We start from the raw sequence: 20,514 nt of genomic DNA on the forward strand, positions 1-20,514 counted from the left end.
GAGGGAGAGAGAATCCTAAGCAAGCTCCATGCCCAGCGGGGAGCCCGACGTGTGGCTCTATCTCATCACCCTGAGATCATTACCTGAGTCGAAATCAAGAGTCAGACACTGAACCACCTGAGCCACCCAGGCGCCCAAGAGAAACTTTTTAAAACAGATTGTTTGGTGTTGCATTTAGGCTCAATGTTCATTTATTTAAACCACCTGAGACTTTCAAAAATTTTTTTCAAACGTAGGAAAATGTAGTTATTAATAGGGCTTCATTGAATTAAACATAAAGTCTGCAAATTATTTCTGTTACACAATTAAGTACAACTGAATAAATATGATTAGACAAAAATAAAGACTTTCCTTTCACATTTAAATTATATTTGTTTCACACGTAAGACTGCCTGAAAGCAAGTTGGAAGAGATTATTACTGATCTTGACTGTGCAATTTATTGCATTTTTCAGCCTCTTTTTTAAAAGTTAAGTAGTTTGAGTTTCAAGTTCTACTTTTCTACTTATCTTCAAACAGATGGTTTAGCATAAAACTTGAATGGGTGACACCATTGACCATCAAATTGTTTGTGGACCAGAAATCAACTCTATCAAAGTTGCTTCCTTGTATATTTCTTTCTATCATGAGCTTCAAAGACTCTAAGCAGAATTTGGATATGACTACTTAACCCTGATTTGGTGATGATTATGATGATGGTTCCATGATCCTCCAGGTTCTAGACCTTCTGGTTTCAGATCCAACACATCTGTGCCTGTAACACATTCCCTCTTATTCTTGCCCATGTCTTCCCATGATATCCAGGATTAATTCCAAGAAAGTCACCTTTCAGAAATGGTGCTGAATATACAGTCACCAATGTCAGTTTCCATCGTGTGTACTTTACCTGATTTTCTTCTATTCAAAAACTGAGGTTTCATTTCCAGTAGAGGCAAGATGAAAATCAATATCCTTTCCTACTTGGTCTGAAACTTGGTAGTTGATCTCCAGCAAGGCCATCAGGGACATGGCCTGATGGAAGTTGCTGGCCTGGAGGGCTGAGGCTGCCCCAGGAGCAGCCTGGCTCTTATCACCCCTGCTGTGGGGCTGGAAGAGGTAGACTCATTCAAGATGGCTGAGAACCTCCAGGCAAGAGTGGCAGTTGTCCTCATAGCTGGGAGCAGAACCTGGGAAAAGGAGGGATCTAGGATGGACCGCAGTCCCTTTCCCAACCCTCCCCCGCCTTTTCCCACTCCGGGCTCTCTTCCTTCTAACATTTTATTTTGAAAAACAAAAACAAGTTGACAGGATAAAATTAACTTCTATCTTTCACCTAGCCATAGGTAACATTTGCCTAACAAATACTCTTAGGCACACTCCTCTGCTGCATTAGCCAGTGTTGTTCCCAGTGCCTAGGGATTTTGGCTGAGGGAATCATGAACAGGAGACTCACTGAACAGGAAACACATATAACAAGCAAATATGTGAAGAACTGTTCAACCTAACTGCCTTTTAAAAATATGAAGTCAAGGGGGCCAGGGTGGCTCTATTGGTCACGGAACTGGAACCAACTCCTGATTTCATCTCAGGTCATTAGCTCATGGGTCATAAAATGGAGCCCCGCCTTGGTCTCGGCCCTCAGTGAGGAGTTGGCTTGATGATTCTCTCCCTCTGCCCTTCCCCCCACTCAAGCACACACACACACACACACACACACACACACACACACTCTCTCTCTCTTTCTCTCTCTCTCTCTCTCTCTCTCCCATGCTGTCTAAAATAAATAAATCTTTAAAAAATATATGAAGTCAAACAAGGAGATGCAATTTTTCAATGATAATGACCAGCTTAGGGAAGGATGTGGGAAGATGAGCACTCTTTCTACTGGGCAGTGGAGTGTCACCTCGTACAAAGTCTACAGAGGGCAATTTCAGTGTAGAGATGTGGTATAATAGGAAGAAACTGGAAATGTCCCCAATACAGGATTGGGTAAAAAAATATGGTATATTCATGTAACAAAATACAGTTGAATCTTGAACAACGTGGGTTTGAACCATGTGGATCCACCTATAGGTGGATTTTTCCCCCCCATAAATACAGTACAGTGCTGTAAATGTGTTTTCCTCATGATGTTCTTAATATTTTCTTTTCTCTTAGCTTTCTTGTAAGGATACAGTATATAATGCATAGACAAAATATGTGTTAATTGAATGTTTATATTATTGGTAAGGCTTCCGGTCAACAGTAGGTCATTAGTGGTTAACCTTTTGAGGAATCAAAGTTATATGCAGATTTTCAACTGCACAGGGCGGGGTGGGGGTTGCCTATAACCCCCATGCTGTGCAAGAGGCAACTGTATTATGAAAGCCTGAGAAAACTACATAGATCTCTATTATTATTGAAATATGGATATATTGTCCATGATATACAGTTAAATAAAAAAACCTATTTACAAAGAAATCTATGCAGAATAATTATATCTTTGTAACCATGTAGATCCATATTTATATCTGTATATGAATAGACGAAGTCTAGAAACAAACATCAGTCCATTAGCAGTAGTTATCTTTGGGTGGTGGCTTAACAGACAATTTAAATTATTTTTATTCTTACCTATATAGTCTGCATTTTTCATAATGAATATGAATTTTATAATTAGAAAAAACATGAAGCTATGTGGAAAAGCTTTTTAAAAGATCAAACAAAAAATGCCTCAAAGACAAATGAATTAAAAAAAGAAAAAAACCCAGTTTCACTGCACCTGCATCATGATCTAAGGGATAAAGTCCACATTCTTTCCTTGGTACCAAAGTCCTCTGCATGCTCTTTAACCCCTCCAGGTGGAATTAATTGCTTTCCTGGAATCATAATTTAGTCACACGTCTCTAAACCAGAGTCTCTGAGCTCTTTGAAGAAAGATGTTCCCCCAGTGCCAGTCCAGTGCCCAGCACCTAGCAAGGTGCTCAGTAAAGGTTTGTTGAATGACTGAATGATTGTGGTGCACACTGAGATCTGATGGATGGATCAGGGCCAGGCTAAGTAGAAAGAAGCCAACACTTTGGGAGACTTTTGTCTAGAAGGACTAGAAGGCTCTTCCTGTTCCTCTCCTTCTTTGTTTAACACTGGCAAGAGCAGGCAGGGCAGAAGTGGTTTAGCCCACTTGGCATGTGGCGTCTGTGAAATGGTCCAGAAGAGGTAGTTGGAACTAAGCCAGGTTGGCGAGGGCAGTGATGGGAGGGGCAAGACCAAAGCTCCTGACCAGCCCAGGTTTCCACCCAACTCCCACCCTTCCTCAGCTATCCAACTGACAATAGCCTTTCCTCAAACATGAGTGTACCAAAAATGCACTATATGGCCAGAATCTGGTTAACTATCATGTAAACTTGACTTTGAAAGGCAAATATTTCTACTGAACTAGGCTCCTGGCAACCAAGGCCCAAATATCCATGATTCTGAAAAAGGGGCATGAATTGTTTTTTTCTTGCTGCTGTAACACCACACATTGCACAAATTACCACAAACTTGGTGGCTTAAAACAACACAAATTATCATCTTACAGTTCTATAAGTCACAAGTCTAACATAAGTTTCAGGGGGTTCACATTAAGGCAGGGCTGCTTTCCTTTCTAGAGGCTCCAGAGGAGAATCTGTGCTTCCTGATAATCTCAAGGGGAGATGCAAAGTCCCTTACACCATTCACATTCATTAAGACATGAACAACAGGGTGGGTGGGTGGGGCATTATTCTGCCTACCACAAGGTATGATATGGAGAAAAGTCTAAATTGTTAATAATAAGAAACCAGTTCTGTACATAATGACATAGAAAATAGCTATATTATTGGGGTGCCTGGGTGGCTCGGTCGTTAAGCATCTGCCTTCTGCTCAGGTCATGATCCCAGGGTCCTGGGATCGAGCCCCACATTGGGTTCCCCGCTCTGCAGGAAGCCTGCTTCTCCCTCTCCCACTCTCCCTGCTTGTGTTCCCTCTCTCGCTGTGTCTCTGTCAAATAAAGAAATTAAAATCTTTAAAAAAAGAAAGAAAATAGCTATATTGTTAAACTAAAATAATCAAGTTCAGTTCATATGTATAGAATGATCCAAATTTTGTGGAACCCCCCCCTTCCCCTCACTAAGCTCTGAGGGTGAGCTCACTGAACCATCTTCCACCTGTCACAGCCTGGCTTCTTGGGGTAGATGGTGGAGTCCATCTCAACCACTCACATCCTCAGGACATCGAGTGGCCAGAGGGGTCAGTCCCACCTCCCATTCTGCTGTCATTGGTCATTGGATAAAAAGACTTTTGGCTAATTTTAGAAATGATAAATTGTCTTTTAGCAAACTCATTTGTGGCAAATTGATCTACAGTTGCAACAATGATGATAAATAATAAAATAAGGGGAAAAAATCACAAACTCACCAAACTTCTATTTTCTGACTTCCTCCTTTGTATTTTGACTGCTCCGATTGTGTGTATGGTGGCTCTTGTGTATACATCTCTCGCCTTTTGGTGTTTTTGTTTTGTTTTAGATTACTGATTTTTTTTTTTTTACCATCATACAAAAAAGGATTTTATTTTGGGAAATTGATTCCTAATTTATGGCAAGTTTTACTTTCAGAAATAAAACCACAAAACAACACAATCTCATCCAATCTTAAAGGCTGGCATGCTGAGCAAGGAATGTTCTTATTCTTTGTAGGAGCTCCTTCTTTACACTGTCAGGTACCAGGGCTCTGCCTTTTGGTGTGATTTCAGCCACCGAGTCATCAACAGTAACGTGTTCTCGTCCTTTCTCTTTAATTACCTCTTTACAGTGTGCATTCAACTGGTCCTTCCAGCCACATTCAATTAATTTAGCTCTCAGCAACTCTTTGAGGCATTCTCTTTCTCCAGTTTCTATCAACTTTTGGTTAATCGCTGCTCTCATCTGCACATCTTTGTTCATCTTGCTAACCACACTCTTCGGCTGCCCGGACCTAGACCCAGATTACTGATTTTTTACTAAACAATTCTTCCTGGTTTCTTTACAGTCTTCTTTTAGGAGCAGAGTTTTCAGCAAGTCCCTGCCTTCTGAGCAAAGAACAAAGTGGTGTCTGGCTACTGGACACCTAACAATGAAAAAAGAAAAAGGAGAAGAGTTTAAGAGTTTAGAAAGGTCCAAGACATCAGAGAGTAGAGAGCATAGAATCAAATGCAGGTCCAACAGAGCAGGGAAAAACCAGAAAGGACCACATATATACTAACTGGCCAGTATCAGCTAAGCAAGCTGAAAAGTGGGAAGCTGAGGTTTAGAGAAATTTGTCAAAAGGGAAAAAGGGCATTTAAAGGAGAGTTGTTTTTTTTTTTAAGATTTTATTTGTTTGAGAGAGAGAGCGTGAGCAAGGGGAAGGGCAGAGGGAGAGGGAGAAGCAGACTCCCTGCTGATCAGGGAGCCTGATGAGGGACTTGATCCCAGGACCCTGGGATTATGATCTGGGCTGAAGGCAGTCGCTTAACCGACTGAGCCACGCAGGTGCCCGAGTTTTGATTTTTAATAGTGCTGCATGGAATCTAAAGCAGGATAGAAAATCCAAGTTGGAATTCTTCAGTTTTTTTTAAGATTTTATTTATTTGAGAGAGAGAGAGATTTCTCATGGGGGGGAGGAGCAGAGGGAGAGGGAGAAGAAGAAACAAACTACCCGCTGAGCCGGCAGGGCTTGACCCCAGGCTGGGGGCTCCACTGGGGTGGAGGTCGGCGGGGGGGGGGCGTGAAGGGGGAAAAATCCAGGATCCTGGGATCATGACCTGAGCTGAAGGCACACGCTTAGCCAACTGAGCCACCCAGGAGCCCCAGAATTCTGTGGTTTTTAAATAGAAACTGAGATGCAGACCTGAGGATTTACGAGGTTAGAAAACATGGATTGAAAAGAGGCTGTGCCAGTAACTCAGTCACTGGGTGTAATATCCCCAGGGATGGTGCCCAATCCCTGGCTCCTGGGTTGTCCTGTTGCCCCCACACTGTTAGGGGGTTTTGGCTTCTGCATTTACTTAACACTTTTCTTCATCCAAGCTGACAACTGATGATACCTCTAATCCCTCTTAGAGTGGGTGCTGTGTTCCAAACTATACTAGTCTTTGTAGTTATAATTTTAAAATTCCTCACTTTCCAAACTAAATACAATATATATCCATGGCAGGATAAGCACCACACCTTAATGGTTTCGGGGGGTGGGGTGGGGAGAGTGAAATAAGAGACAGATGAGGGAACTTTCACTTTTACTTTAATTGTTTGCATTTTTCCAATGGGCATTACACTCATGTGTTGTGCTTGTAATTAAAAATAAAAAGTACCTTAAATACTGTAGTTACTGTCAAGAGGATTTGAGAGAAATCAGAATTTCATAGGTCTGTAGTGCTTGATGTTTTTAATACCAAATGTGTATGGTTTTCCCAATAAAAACAAGTTGGCAGTTGAGAGAGCTTGGCGGTTACACACAAACCTGGGGCAGAGATTCCCCACCATCTGAATATCTTAACTGTCTTGAATCTTCCCATGTACTCTTCCTCAAATAGAGATAATGATACTTACTTTATATTGCTCTTGTGAAGTATCTTCTTTTTTTTTTAAGATTTTATTTATTTATTTGACTGAGAAAGACACAGTGAGAGAGGGAACACGAACAGGGGGAGAGGGAGAAGCAGGTTTCCTGCGGAGCACGAAGCCCGATGCGGGGCTCCATCCCAGGACTCTGGGGTCATGACCTGAGCTGAAAGCAGATGCTTAATGACTGAGCCACCCAGGCGCCCCAGTGAAGTATTTTTCTCTCCTATGTACGGTGTCTGACTTAGCAGCTATCAAAAAAAAAGACTCGCACTGTGTTCCATTTCCTTTGGGCCTGTTGCCCATTATGTAACAGCTCTCAAATCTGACCATCAGCACAGACACCTCAGGTGAGTGCTAATAAATTAATTATTGTGCTGCTTTTTTTTAAAGATTTTATTTATTTATTTGAGAGAGAGAATGAGAGACAGAGAGCATGAGAGGGAGGAGGGTGAGAAGGAGAAGCAGACTCTCTGCTGAGCAGGGAGCCCGATGTGGGACTCGATCCCGGGACTCCAGGATCATGACCTGAGCCGAAGGCAGTCGCTTAACCAACTGAGCCACCCAGGCGCCCTATTGTGCTGATTTTAACTCAAGATTAGAATCTCCTGGTGGGCATAGTCTGTTGTCCCCTTCTGCGTAATTGTTACAGTACTTTCCACAAAGCCTGCACTTAACTGACATTTGCTCAGTTTAATGGAATTGAACTCAAAAGATTGAGGACTTCCAGTCTCCAGATAGACCTAACCAGGTGTACTTTTCGACATGCAATAACCTTCAAACTCCTTAAATTAAACCACTTAACAATAGTCATCTCTGGGTTGTAGGATTACCAGTTTTAATTTTTTCTTTTTTAGAAAAGATTTTATTTATTTGAGAGAGAGAGAGACAGACAGCATGAGCAGGGAGAGGGGCAGAGGGAGAAGCAGACTCCCTGCTGAGCGGAGAGCCGACTCTGGACCTGAGCTGAAGCAGATGCTTAAATGAGCCACCCAGGCGCCCCTAATTTTCTTCTTTATAGTTTTTAGTATGTTCCAATTTTCTATCTTGTGCATATATTACTTTTGTGGGCAGAAAAAAAAATGTTAAGAAATAATCTTACCCATCTGGGTGCTGGTTCCTGTTTATCTACTTCCCCTTACCTTCTCATATGCTTTTAATCCTTGCCCAGAACTCCAAGCCAGCCAATGAATCCTTCCATTGAACCCCTTCTCTGAAAGTGATTTTCTAGTGGAAATTATGAGGCCTTTGGAATCAGACAGGCCAGTGTTTGAATCCCAGCCCAGTATGAATGTGGGCAAGTATCTTACCTCTCTATCTCCTCGTCTGTAAATGAAAGTAACACCTACCTTCTAGATTGTTGGGTAGTTTGGGTCAACAGCCTCACAAAATTTTAATTTGTATATGGATCACCTGGGATGTTACTAAAATGCAGACTCTGGTTTAATGTGTCTGGGACGGACCCAAGAGCCTGCATTTCTAAGAACACCTAGGTTTTGCTGATGCCAATGATGTATAGACCACACTTTGAATTGCAAGGGATTAATGACTTAACGTTTGAAAAAGCCCTGGCACAAATGTCCTACCTATGCTTGGTCTTCTCCTCTTGAGTGGGCCTGGTTTTCCTGGCTGTTTGGATGGGCCCATCTCAGAAAACTGCTGACCGAGATCCACTTGGTGCAACCCAACTCATTTGAGCATTAACCTATTCCTATTTTCTCCCCACTTTAGTATTGTTCTTTTTCTTTCTGTTCACGCACTTCATTCTTCTTCTGCCTGACAACAACACAGGTATCTGTGCTTTTTGGGTTTTTTTTTTAATAGCTTTATTCAGGTATAATTGACATACAATAAATTCTACTTAAACTGTACAGTTTAATAAGTTCTAAAATATGTATACATCCATGAAATCATCATCACACTCAAGATAAACTCATATCCATCAATCCCAAAGTTTCTTTTTGCTCCTGACTCTCCTCTACTCTGCACCTTCCTGAAACCACTCATCTGCTTTCTGTTCCATAGATTAGTTTGCCTTTTCTAGAGTTTTATATAAGCAGAATCATACAGTATATACTCTTTTTTTGTCTAGTCTCTTTCATTCAGCACAATTATTTCATCCATGTTGTTGTGTACAGTACTTCATTCCTTGCTTATTGCTGATAGTATTACACTGTAGGGATATACCACAATTTGTTTATCCAGTCACCTGTTGATGGACATTTGGATTGTTTCCAGCTTTTGGCTATTACAAATAAAGTTGCTATGAATATTTGTGTACAGGTCTTTGTATAAACATATGCTTTTATTTTCTCTTGGGTAGATACTTAGAATACCCAAGGCTGAATCATATGGTCAGTATATATTTAACTTTTTAAAAAACTGTCAAATTATTTTCCAAAGTGATTGTATCATTTTACATGGTATGAGAGTTCCAGTTCTTCCACATTCTTGAAAATATTTACTATTTTTAAAAAAGATTTCTTTTATTTATTTGAGAGAGAAAGAGAGTGAGTGGTGGGGGGAGGGTCAGAGGGAGAGAATCTTCAAGCAGACTTCTCACTGAACATGGAGCCCAACACCGAGCTTGATCTCATGATCCTGAGATCATGACCTGAGCTGAAACCAAGAGTCGGTCGCTTAACTGACTGAGCCACCCAGGCACCCTGAAATATTTACTATTTTGAATAAACATTCCCTGTAAAAAAATTTTTTAGGAAGGTCATACAGGCAAAAAAAAAAAAAATCCAACTGTTATTCCCATGCCTGGGAGATAAATTAAATTGCCATGTTTGTAGATTTCCACAAGTTACCCTACTAAACAAACAGTGCTCTCAGTTAAAAAAAAAGTTTTGGGGCACCTGGGTGGTACAGTCGGTTGAGCATCTGACTCTTGGTTTTGGCTCAGGTTGTGATCTCGGGGCTGTGAGATGGAGCCTGGTATCAGTCTCCACCCTCAGCACAGAGTTGGCTTGGGATTCTCTCTCCCTCTCCCACACACCCACCTTTTGCTCTCTCTCTCTCTCTCTCAAATAAATAAGTCTTTAAAAAAAAGTTTTATATCTCATTTTCATTCTCACTATTCAAAGCATGTCATAAATGGAAATTTAAGAAAAATACAGGAGTTCTCCAAACACAAAAAACTGAAAAATATATTTTCTCTGTCTTTATTGCATTTTAAAATTACTTTTTAAATTGGTTTTCTAAGTGAATAGGTCAGAATCTATCTATAGTGAATTTTAAGTATAGTATTTCTCTGTGATGTAGTAAACAGAGAATTTGGAGGTAAAAAATAGCCCTGTGTCTTCCTGTACTCCCAGGGAACTAGGAAACAATTCAACACAAACATTTCAGGCGTTAAGAGCCTTAAATGAGTTTTTTTAAAAACACAAACAAATGAGAGAAGCAAGAATGTCTTTACTCATAACTTTATGCATAACTATTATTCTTATACTTCGAGAGACTTATGGATAGAGCTGGTAGGAAAGCTAGGTAAAAAAACATCAATAATTATAGTATGCTTGTTAAACATAAAACACTCTGTTAGGAACTGTGTGAGGCTCTCTGTGCATTATCTCATTTCATTAGGTCCATGGAGAGTACTCTACTTTTTCTAGTTCAGACATGGCTTCCATAATAGGGGTTATTACAAGGTCTAAAAACATGTAAGAGAAATATATAACATATTTGTTGTTTCCTTGGGGAATCACAACCCAACTCTTTTTAACTGAAAACCATGGTGATTTCCAAGATCTCCGTCCTCCTGCCCCCCTGGTTCACTTCCTCTTCTCACTGTTCCACTGAGAGACTCGTGGACTCAGCTGCCATGTGACATCAGCATCTTTTTTAAGGTTATCTCTGGAGTATAGGTTTTCTTAAGTGGTCTAACATTGTTACGCTCTTAGAGTCAGTAGGTTTGACTTCTTTGGCTGGGCCCATGGCCAATGCAATCCAAATTCTCACTGAAATTTCAGTGCCCTTATCTTCCAAGTGTCTAAAGCATGAATGCAATGGCATCAGGAGAGTTTGAATCCTAGTCTCAGCTTTTGTTTCCCCTTATCCATAAAAATTAACGGGGTAATTCCTATTTCCTATTTATTCCTATATTTACTGGTTTGTTCATTCATTCAATCAATCATTCATTCATTCCATTTACCGAATGCCTACTATGTGCCAAACCATTCTAATGTAATTCACAGGGAATGATGTACCTAAAGAGGTCTGTAAACTCTAAGGCTCTAGGCAGTTACTGTTTTGCTATCAGTGGTTTTGTTTTTCCCACAAATCAATGAAACGAAGAAAATTACTTAAACAAAAGCAGGAAGATACAGAGAAGAATTTCTTGGCACAGGGCTTTATTTACAAAAAGAAACTTTTGCCTGAAGGAATTCAGGAGGCAAGAAGGTCCTTGTCCACTCTGCATGGTTCTCTGAGCCGTCCTCAGGAGGCGTCGAGGTTCCTGGACTATTTTTCTTGCCCAAAGAATCCAGAAACCCTACATTATATTCCTGGGTCATAGTTATTTATCCAAGTTCTCATTCTGCCCTGCACCATTCATCCTTGGTCCACTCTCTTAATCTTTGTGGGCTTGAGTTTCCTCGAATGAAAACCACAGGTCCTAAGGTCCCACCTGGCTGGGACATGGTAAGCAAGTTACTCTGAGGCTGGATGGTTCTCAAAGAGAGAGCGCTGGACCAAGGTAGGTCCAGCCCAAGTTCTACGATAGGAGGCCCTCTCCCCAGGCTCTGGCGCGCACCCAAGTCGGAGCGCAAGGGTCTATGGACAGCGAAGCCACTCGGTCCAACCCATGCCTTCCTAAGCATCACCGACCTTACAGGAAACTGAAACTGAAACCGGGAAAGTCCCTCTTTCTAACCTGGCCAGTCTTTGAGCGCTAGGAGACGAGTGACGGCCCAAGCCCGAAGGGTTCTGATTGGCGGTGCGCACAAGGAATATAAATGCAGGCGCCGGGCGGCGGGCCAGTCTTAGTCCCGCGCGGCTCGTGCTCGGGTGGCGATGGCGCTTCTCCTGACCTTCGTCTTCGTCGGGCTGCTCTCTCTCTCCGGCCTGCATGCCGTCCAGTGTGAGTGTCCCCTTTTGCCCTAGCCCTTCTCCTGTACTCCAATCTTTTTGGCATTCTCCGCATTGATTCTGTAATGCACCCACCCCTCCTCCTCCCTAGTTCTCCCCCGCCTGGGGGCTAGCCGCGGGCTTGGTCTGCGGGTGGGGAAGCGGTGGGTGGCCGGGGAGTGGGGAGTAAGGAGGGGGTGCGAGCCCAGGACGCAAGCCTCTTTTTTCTTCTTCGGGAGAGGGGGACGCGGGAGGCCTCCGGCATGTGCGTGCCCGGTGGGTCAGGACAAAGTTTCGGGGTGATGACAGACTTCGAAACGAGCGAGGTGGGGGGAGGGTTTCTCTTCCGCGGAACCTCTAGCTACCCGGGTGCAGCTGTCCGCCTGGGAGGGCGGAAAGGCGGGTCCCAAAAGCGGGGAGGCGAGGGCTGTGAAAGGGTGGGGACACCCGTCTGGGCTTTGCGGGAGGCACCGCGCGCGTACATCAGTCCGCTGCAACTGCTCTTCTCGGACCCCGGGGGCTTCGGGCTTCCTCCGCAACGCCCCGCGGGTTGCCGGCCCCACGAATATGCGGCGAAACCGTAGGGAAGGAATCCACACCTGGAGTTTGTAGAATGTTTGGAGGTGTTACAAAGCGCTTTGACATCGTTAATTCACTTGTTACCGTTCCTTGTCGCTTTTATTTTTTTTAATTTTTTTTAAAGATTTTATTTATTTATTTGAGAGAGAGAATGAGAGATAGAGAGCACGAGAGGGAAGAGGGTCAGAGAGAGAAGCAGACTCCCTGCTGAGCAAGGAGCCCGACATGGGACTCGATCCCAGGACTCCAGGATCATGACCTGAGCCGAAGGCAGTCGCTTAACCAACTGAGCCACCCAGGCGCCCCCTTGTCGCTTTTAATAATCATAAGAGCTAGTCGTTATTGATACGGAGCGTGCTGGGGACGTTGTGTGCTTTATGCCATTTGGTTCCGAGATGAGCCTGCGATGTAAATGCGGTGGTTAATATCATCAGCATTTCATAATAAGGAAACTGAGACACCAAGAGTTTAAGTAACTTAATCAACACGGGGGAGAAATGGCAGACAATCTAGCGGGAGCAGAGGTTTTTTTTGTGGGGGTCTGCGCCCTTTGGCTGCAAACTCTGCGGTTTTTCAATACCTCCTCGTCACCTTCTGGTGAGATTCTTGCCAGCAAGCTGGAGAGCCTGGGGCCCTGTTGCCTTTTCTTCACAGAGGGCTTCCTTTTTGGCTCTTTGCCTGGTTCTTTCCAAGATGAACTAAGCTTCTACTTTCTGTTTTGAAAAAGCGAAGGTTTACCAGTCAGGGAGATTGTAAAACCAGTGATAAGGGTAATCAACATGGTTACCCAGGTCGTCTGTCAGGGACACTCTACCTCTGGAGCACAATATACCAGAACCCTCATATTTTCCCCTCACAAAAGCTTCTGTGAAGCGGGGGTTTTTGATCATAAAAAAAATTTAATTTATAATCTGTTTACAAAATAAAGCACAAATACTATTATTGATATTTGCTGGCGACAACAGAAACAATTTTAAAAATAACAAGCTGACATTAAAAGAAAAATCTTAATTTGAAAATTTCCAAAGTAATACATGCCACAAAGAGATCATTTCTAGAAGATACTCTGGAGGGGCGCCTGGGTGGTTCCTTCGGTTAAGCATCTGCCTTCCACTCCGGGCATGATTCCGGGGTCCTGGAATTGAGCTCCACCTAGGGCTCTCTGGTCAGCGGGGAGTCAGCTTCTCCCTCTATGCTCTCTCTCTCTCTCTTTCTCAAATAAATAAATAGAAATCTTAAAAAAAAAAAAAAGATACTCAAGAAATGGGTAATGATGATTTGCCTCTGGGGGTCTATTTTTTGCTCTGTCCCCTGTGTGGGTTTTGTTTCACTGTGGACATAAATTGATGTTTCCCTTAAGCTTCAGAAGCTCAATTAACTGTCTCAGAGTCACAGAACCAGTGAGTGGCTGAGCCCAGATTCAAACCCAGGCCTTGTCTGATACTTGTCCACCTCTTAGAAAATGTTATTGTGATGTTCTTGCAGAACCTTGCCTGGATCCCTCAAAGAGAGAATTCTAGGCCTGATGAACCTGTGCTCTGACTCATGGCATTTATTACATTCTAATTATTAGAAGTTCCGATACAAAGAGCTTTCTGATTTGTCTTCACTTTTAACTTTATGAAAAAAAAATCAGAGCTTCATTGGGATCCCTAGGCTAGCTCCTAGTGGGGCTGGTGACCTTTCTTTTGATGACAGGGTGTTTCTAGACAGATAAACCCGGTCAGAGTAGCCTAGTACTCCTCCTCCTGCCACCTCCTGGACACGGAGGAGCTGCCCTTTAGTAAACACATACACCGCATGTACGTGTATTTAAAAGTGAATTATACACATATATTAGTGTCAATCTGTACATTTAGTGGCAGTAACAGTTCTCTTCATTGGATGAAAAATATGGAATGGAGTTTATAATAGTTTCTTTCCATATCTCCAGGGATGGTCTAGTTATGCATCCCATTTTGGAAACTACTATTCTATGCAGCAACATATTCCCAACGTAGCAGTTAAAACAATCCCCTGAGAGTGCTAATTAAAAATGCAAATACCAGTCTTGCACACATTACCCCACTTGGTCACAGTGGAGAGTATGTTCTTTCTCATTTGCAACAGTCCTCACCCTGCCCTATTGTTCTTACCCAGCCCAATTCACTCATTTATGGTATTTCTGGCCTCTCTACGCATTTAAGTTTGGTTTGAGGCAATAATAACAATATCTGCCGTTTCCTGAGCAATTGCTGTGTGCCAGGTATTATATTAGACGCTTAATACATGTTGAGAAGTCAGATGGGTGTGGATCTAGGCAGGAGCAGGAACCAAAAAGGAAAGGAATAGACATTAAAAAAAAAAAAAAAAGATGGGCTGAAACAAGGTACAATAACAAGTTTTTTGATGTGGCTATTATGAAGAGTGTGTGAAGTGAGAAATGAAGTTTGAAAAGTAGGTTGGGGCCAAATCATGAGGACTCTTGAGAGATGTGTGAAGGAATTATATGGGTGCTAATAAGCCATCAAAAGTTCTTGAGAGTCTCCACCGAAAGGTTCTTAAGGATTTGGCACAAATTCCAGTGACAGAAGATAATAGTACTAGAAATCTGCTAGAAAAAAACCAAAAAGCCACAAGTAGAGGAATTATGTGGAAAAGATACTAAGTCGTGGTTTATCCCTCAAAGTGGAGGTAGCCTTTTGGAAAAGTGGAAGTTCATTTGGCCAGAGTAGAAATGGAACTGGGAGAAATCAGTGATCAAATTTAAACATTTGTTGCCTGATATAGCTTTAGACCAAGGTAGTCCCAACTGAAATACTCTGCAATTTTCATTTGTCTTTCCCTTATGTCCCTCAGATGCTCCAAAAATTCAGGTTTACTCACGTCACCCAGCAGAGAATGGAAAGCCAAATTTCCTGAACTGCTACGTGTCAGGGTTCCATCCACCAGAAATTGAAATTGAACTGCTGAAGAATGGAGAGAAGATGAAGGCCGAACAGTCAGACCTGTCTTTCAGCAAGGACTGGACTTTCTATCTTCTGGTCCACACTGAATTCACTCCCAACGGACAGGATGAATTTAGCTGCCGTGTAAAGCATGTTACTCTCAGTGAGCCCCAGATCGTTAAGTGGGGTAAGTTTTTAAGTTCTTTCCTTAGCTACTGACAGTTGTATCTGAATATAGGCATAGCTTAAAGCTGCTTTGATATAAAAAAAATCTTCATACTGGGATTGACAGGGAACATTATTAAAGCTCTGGTAAGTGGCCCCTTCCGAGACACCTATGCACAGCCGGAGTCCCGAAACAGTAGTTTCCCTCTAGCAGAAACAGGGAGTGGCAGCAGCCCGCACCTGCACAAATGCACATGAACTTCCCGTGTTTCCTACCTTCTGGCCTCCGTGGGCTTTCCTGACAGCCTCATGGATTAGAACCATCAAAGGTCTCAGGGAGGCACAGGCCTTTGTCTGTAGGCCCTGCTATCCTACTGCCCTATCCAGTACTCCCTGGCTGGGTTGGGATCTGAGGCTAGTAGGCAAGGTTGGGCCCTACTGGGTAGTCATGGTTAGGGACAACAATGTTTTAGACATTTGTTAGTAGTGTTTTGAAAGTAAAGCTTACTCTCTTTCTTTCTCCGCTTTCTTTTTCACAGAGCGAGACAACTAACCAACATAATGGAGGTAGGTTTCTAACCTTAAGAAAATACTTTTCTTGTTTTGCTGTCCTGGGGACTATTTACAGACAACTCTGTAGGATAACCCTCATTATAGGGAAGACATTAATCAGGGTAGCATTTCAGCAGGTAAGAAGGAATCCTACAGGGAATGTGGAGTGGCATGAGAAAGGTGTGTAGCCCCAGTCTAAAGCTGCCAGTGTCCCTAGCTCTCTAAAAAAGTCAGAGGAGCTATTGGAGAACTGTACCAGGATAGAGGCAGCTAGTTACCCACACTACCTGCAAGGATTTGATCTTTCTTCTTCCATTTCTGTGATGGGCATCCCTGGGCTTTTAGACATGAACTATTCTCTTCCTTTGCATAGCAGTTGCTTTAGTACTCAGCAGTGTGAAAGAGGGAGGAATTGGACTTCTTTGCATTGTTGGAGTCCAGAGGTAGAAAATCCAGCTTTTCCATGAAATTTATCTCCACAGAGTACCATGCTACTGAAAACCTATTCAAATTTCCTGTTACATCCTAGCACAGGGAAATTCATTTGAGAGAGCCTCAGACAGTTTGGGTGACCTGCCGGAGTCACACAGTTACTAAATGGGAGAGCTGGGATCTGAACTCAATACCAGCCTTCTTTCCTGTAAGGTTGTCGGAGAACCAATGGGATAAATTAATGGGCTGTGCTCTTTTTAATGGGTTTGGAAAATTGTCTGCATCTATTTCTTTTACAACACAGCAAAAGTTGGACAAATTTGGTGGTGCGATCTATAATCTAAATAAAATAAATGTATTTGCTAACAAATCTATTTTCTTTTTCCAGGTTTGAAGATGGTGCATTTAGATTGAACAAATATATGTTCCTTTAATGCTGATATGCTTTTATGCTTTTTGAATACAAATCATAAAGTTACATTGATGATCATACAAATATAATCCTCATTGCTAATTCTACATTGGTCATTGTGTTGCTATATTTGACCTGTCTGGGCAGGTCTAGCTGTAGTTGTGGGGCTGGAAGCTTAGAGGTGGGGAGGGGAGAATTCTCATGTTCACCATCAATATCTTGGTCAGATCTGAACTGTTCAGTCTATTCACTCAAAACTGGATAAGAAGATAGTTATGCATGTTTAGAGTTAATTTCCAATTTGCATACTTTGTTTAGAATTTGGGGGAAATTTTTTGAAAGATAATTGTCAAATTATCAGAAATTTGTTATAGTGGGTAAGACACTCATATAAAATTCATATTCACCTCTTACATCATAGACATTATTGCACATAATTTGACTTATGTTAATTTTGTTTCAATAATTAAAATAATGGTAAAACTTGATGTGTTCAGTTTTCTTATATATCAGTCCCTCTCTTACCCTTTTTTTTTTGAAGGTTTTATTTATTAGACAGAGAGAACACAAGCAGAGGGAGGGGCAGAGGGAGAGGGAGAAGGAGACTCCCTGCTGAGCAGGGAGCCCACTTTAGGGCTCCATCCCAGGACCATGGGATCAGAACCTGAGCTGAAGGCAGGTACTTAACTGAGCCACCCAGGTGCCCCCCCCCCTTTGTTTTCGAACAGGAAAACAGTTTTCAAGTATCACTTGGAAAAGAGTGAAACCCCTGTTATATAGGGCTTGACTCACAGTGGAAGGGGCCTCAGCGATCCGCATTTTACAGATGAGGAACAAGATCCCAGGGAAATTAAATGACTTAGGGTGACACAGTGATCTGCTGGGAGACCATGTGTTTTTTAGCCAGTGTTCTGTTCCTTAGGCCAAGACACAAGGAATGTGTAGACTCTTAAGAGGAATCAAAAGTACCTGAGGGTTTCATATTTTAGCAAGCAATAGATAAACTTTGAATGAAAAATACTAGATTTTTCAATTTCAAAATATAGTTCATACATGCAGCATTGTGCATTTGTTTGGCCAAGAATTTGTTAGTGCTAAGTACTGACAAGATGAATAAAACACAAAACTGCTCTCAAACTGCTTCAGTTTAGTGGAGGGGCAGACATGTGATCAAACATTTAAAAAACATCCTGATATCGCTTCTCGGCCTTTTGGCTAAGATCAAGTGTGTAAAAAACATCCTGATAAAGAGTATAATGTAGGTATGCCCAAAGAACTAGGTGATAGGAAAATGTGTTCAAGGGACAACAAGAAACTTTAGGTGTTAGGGAAGCCATTTGCTTGAGGTGAGACTTGGGAGATAGTGGTTCTCCTGAATGGTGAGTGGAATCTGGGGTTTCCAGGCCGGGGCGGGGTGGGGAGGCAAATTATGGGAAGTATGAAGGTATGACAGGTGTGGGTAATTCCAAACAGCAGAGCAAGGGTATTTGAGGGAATGCTTGCAGGAACTCAGCTGAGCAGATTGAGCAGTGACTTACTTAAGACTGGTCACTCTCCATCCTAAATGCACATTAGAATCACCTGTGGAACTTGTTAAAAATTACTAGCTCTAAGAAATAAAGTCTATCAAAAACAAAAACAGGGGCACCTGGGTGGATCAGTCGGTTAAGCGTCTCCCTTTGGCTCAGGTCACTATCCCAGGGTCCTGAGATCCAGCCCCACATCAGGCTTCTCCAGTTCCCTTGCTGCAATTTTGTCCTGTTCTTTCATTTGTGACATATTCATGTCTCATTTTATCTAACTCTGTCTGTTTCTGTTCGGTAGGAAAGTCTCTTGCTCTTGAAAGTAGTGGGCAGGGTGTGCACTTTTAACAAGCTGGTGCCAATCCTTTTCCACAGGGGATGAGCAGCTGCTTCAGAGATCAGGGTCAGAGGAGGGTGCTCCACAAAGCACATGCAGGCAGGGACTGCGGAGCCCACAAGTTGTGTGTGCTGGTCCTTTCCCACAGGGGATACACAGCTGTCACCAAGATGGAGCCAGTTGGGGCAGGCAGTTTTAACAAGGTGCGCACATCCTTCATGGGATGTGACTGCCGTGGCAGTGCCAGGACTGAGGCTCTGCAAAGTGTGCAGTCCAGATATGCAACGTTGGCAAGGTTTGCGCTAGTCCTCTAGGGGAAGGGACCTGCAGCGCTGGTCCAGTTGGAGGGGGCAGCGTGTGGTGTAAGCAGGTAGTGAAAGCCTGTGCTGTGCTGGTTTCTGCAGGTGGCTCTGTGTTTATGCTTGGGGCGGGGGAGGGAGAGGGAAATGACATCTGCCAGCTCCTTTGTTCCTGGAGAAGTCCTTCACTGAACTCTGAGACTAGTGAATAATTCTCCCTCCCATATGCCCCAGGCGTTTTCCTAATTGCTGCTTCTCAGCCAAATCTCCATGGACTGTTTGTTGTGGGGTCTCTTTAAGGGCAGGGACTCAGTTTCCTATCACTCTCTCAGCTCTCCTAGATCTGAGACTGCTGATTTGTAAAGTTCCAGGCTTTAAGTCCTGTGGTTGTAAGAACTTTGGAAATTCAGCCCAGCCCCTCTGGTTTTCAAAGCCAAATGTTTTGGGGATTCCTCTTCCCAGTGCAGGCTCCCCGGTTTGATAGTCTGTTTCTTTTTCCTCACCACATCCACAGCTCCCTTCCTACTGCAACCAGACCCATGGTTGAGATAGTTCCCTATCTCATCTCTGCCCTTCCTACCCTCTACAATGTGGCCTCTCCTCTACATTTAGTTGTAGTGTCGGTTTTGCCAGTCCCTGAGTCGTTTTTCTGTTATTTACACTGATGTGCGTGTTATCTATAGTTGTGTCTGTGGGACGAAGTGAGCTTAGGGTCCTCCTACTTGGCCATCTTCCCTGGAAGTCCAGAACAATCAAAAGTAGACTTTTTTTTTTTAAAGATTTATTTATGAGAGAGAGAGAGCAAGCACATGAGCATGGGGTAGAGGGGCAGAGGGAGAGGGAAAGAAAGTCTTGAGAGTCTGTGCTGAGACGGAGCCCGATGCAGGGCTCCATCTCATAACCCTGAGATCACGACCTGAGCCAAAACCAAGAATCTGTCACTCAACTGATTATGCCACACAGGTGCCCCTTGATAGTAGACTTTTTAAAAAATATAATTATTCTACATACTTCTATATGATTGAATTTTTACATCTTTTATTATTTGAGTATAGTTCATTATTTTAAAAAATAAGGTGTTTATATAGGCAGAAAGGAAAAAAAATCTTGTTAATCTCACCAGCCAGAGATGATCACTTATCAGTATTCAATGTGGCATGGTTAGCTTTTCAAGAGATTTTCATTTTTTGCTTTATTTGTATTTTATTTTAAAATTTTAAAAGATTTTACTTTTAAATAATCTCTATACCCAACATGGGGCTCCAACCCACAACGCTGAGATCAAGAGTTTCATGCCCCATGGACTGAGCCAGCCAGGCACTCCTGTTTTGTTTTGTTTGTTTGTTATTTATTTTAAAGATTTAATTTATTTATTTGACGGAGAGCATGAAAGAGTGCACAAGCAGGGGGAGCTGCAGGCAGAGGGAGAGGGAGAAGCAGGCTCCCTGGGACACAGGGCTCCCTCCCAGGACCCCAGGATCATGACCTGAGCTGAAGGCAGCTGTTTAACCCACTGAGCCACCCAGGCGCCCCTGTTTTTTTTTTTTTTTAAAGGGTCATTGTTGAAACCGAAGATGACACAAATAGGTGGAAAGACAGTCTATGCTCATGGATTGGGAAAACAAATATTGTTACAATGTCCACACTATCTAAAGCAATTTAC

At 42.6% G+C, this 20,514-nt stretch overlaps 1 protein-coding gene and 2 pseudogenes across 1 annotated transcript; 1 reads left to right on the forward strand and 2 right to left on the reverse strand.

The window, feature by feature from the left end:
• Positions 1-485: 485 nt before the first annotated feature.
• LOC114226540 (transmembrane emp24 domain-containing protein 5 pseudogene) lies at positions 486-4,471 on the reverse strand (annotated as a pseudogene).
• Positions 4,472-4,532: 61 nt separating this feature from the next.
• On the reverse strand, positions 4,533-4,926 carry LOC114226581 (transcription and mRNA export factor ENY2 pseudogene; annotated as a pseudogene).
• A 6,600-nt stretch (positions 4,927-11,526) lies between these two features.
• Positions 11,527-17,180, forward strand: B2M (beta-2-microglobulin). Its single transcript, XM_028126646.2, has 4 exons — positions 11,527-11,638; positions 15,043-15,318; positions 15,836-15,863; positions 16,669-17,180. The coding sequence occupies exons 1-3, from the start codon at positions 11,572-11,574 to the stop codon at positions 15,847-15,849; spliced, it is 357 nt and encodes a 118-aa protein (XP_027982447.1). The 5' UTR covers positions 11,527-11,571; the 3' UTR covers positions 15,850-15,863; positions 16,669-17,180.
• The last annotated feature ends 3,334 nt before the right edge of the window (positions 17,181-20,514 follow it).

The sequence above is a fragment of the Eumetopias jubatus genome, unplaced genomic scaffold, assembly GCF_037043125.1.
Source record: "Eumetopias jubatus isolate StellerSeaLion01/CBP00866 unplaced genomic scaffold, mEumJub1_p1.0 scaffold_7, whole genome shotgun sequence".
Lineage (NCBI taxonomy): Eukaryota > Metazoa > Chordata > Mammalia > Carnivora > Otariidae > Eumetopias > Eumetopias jubatus.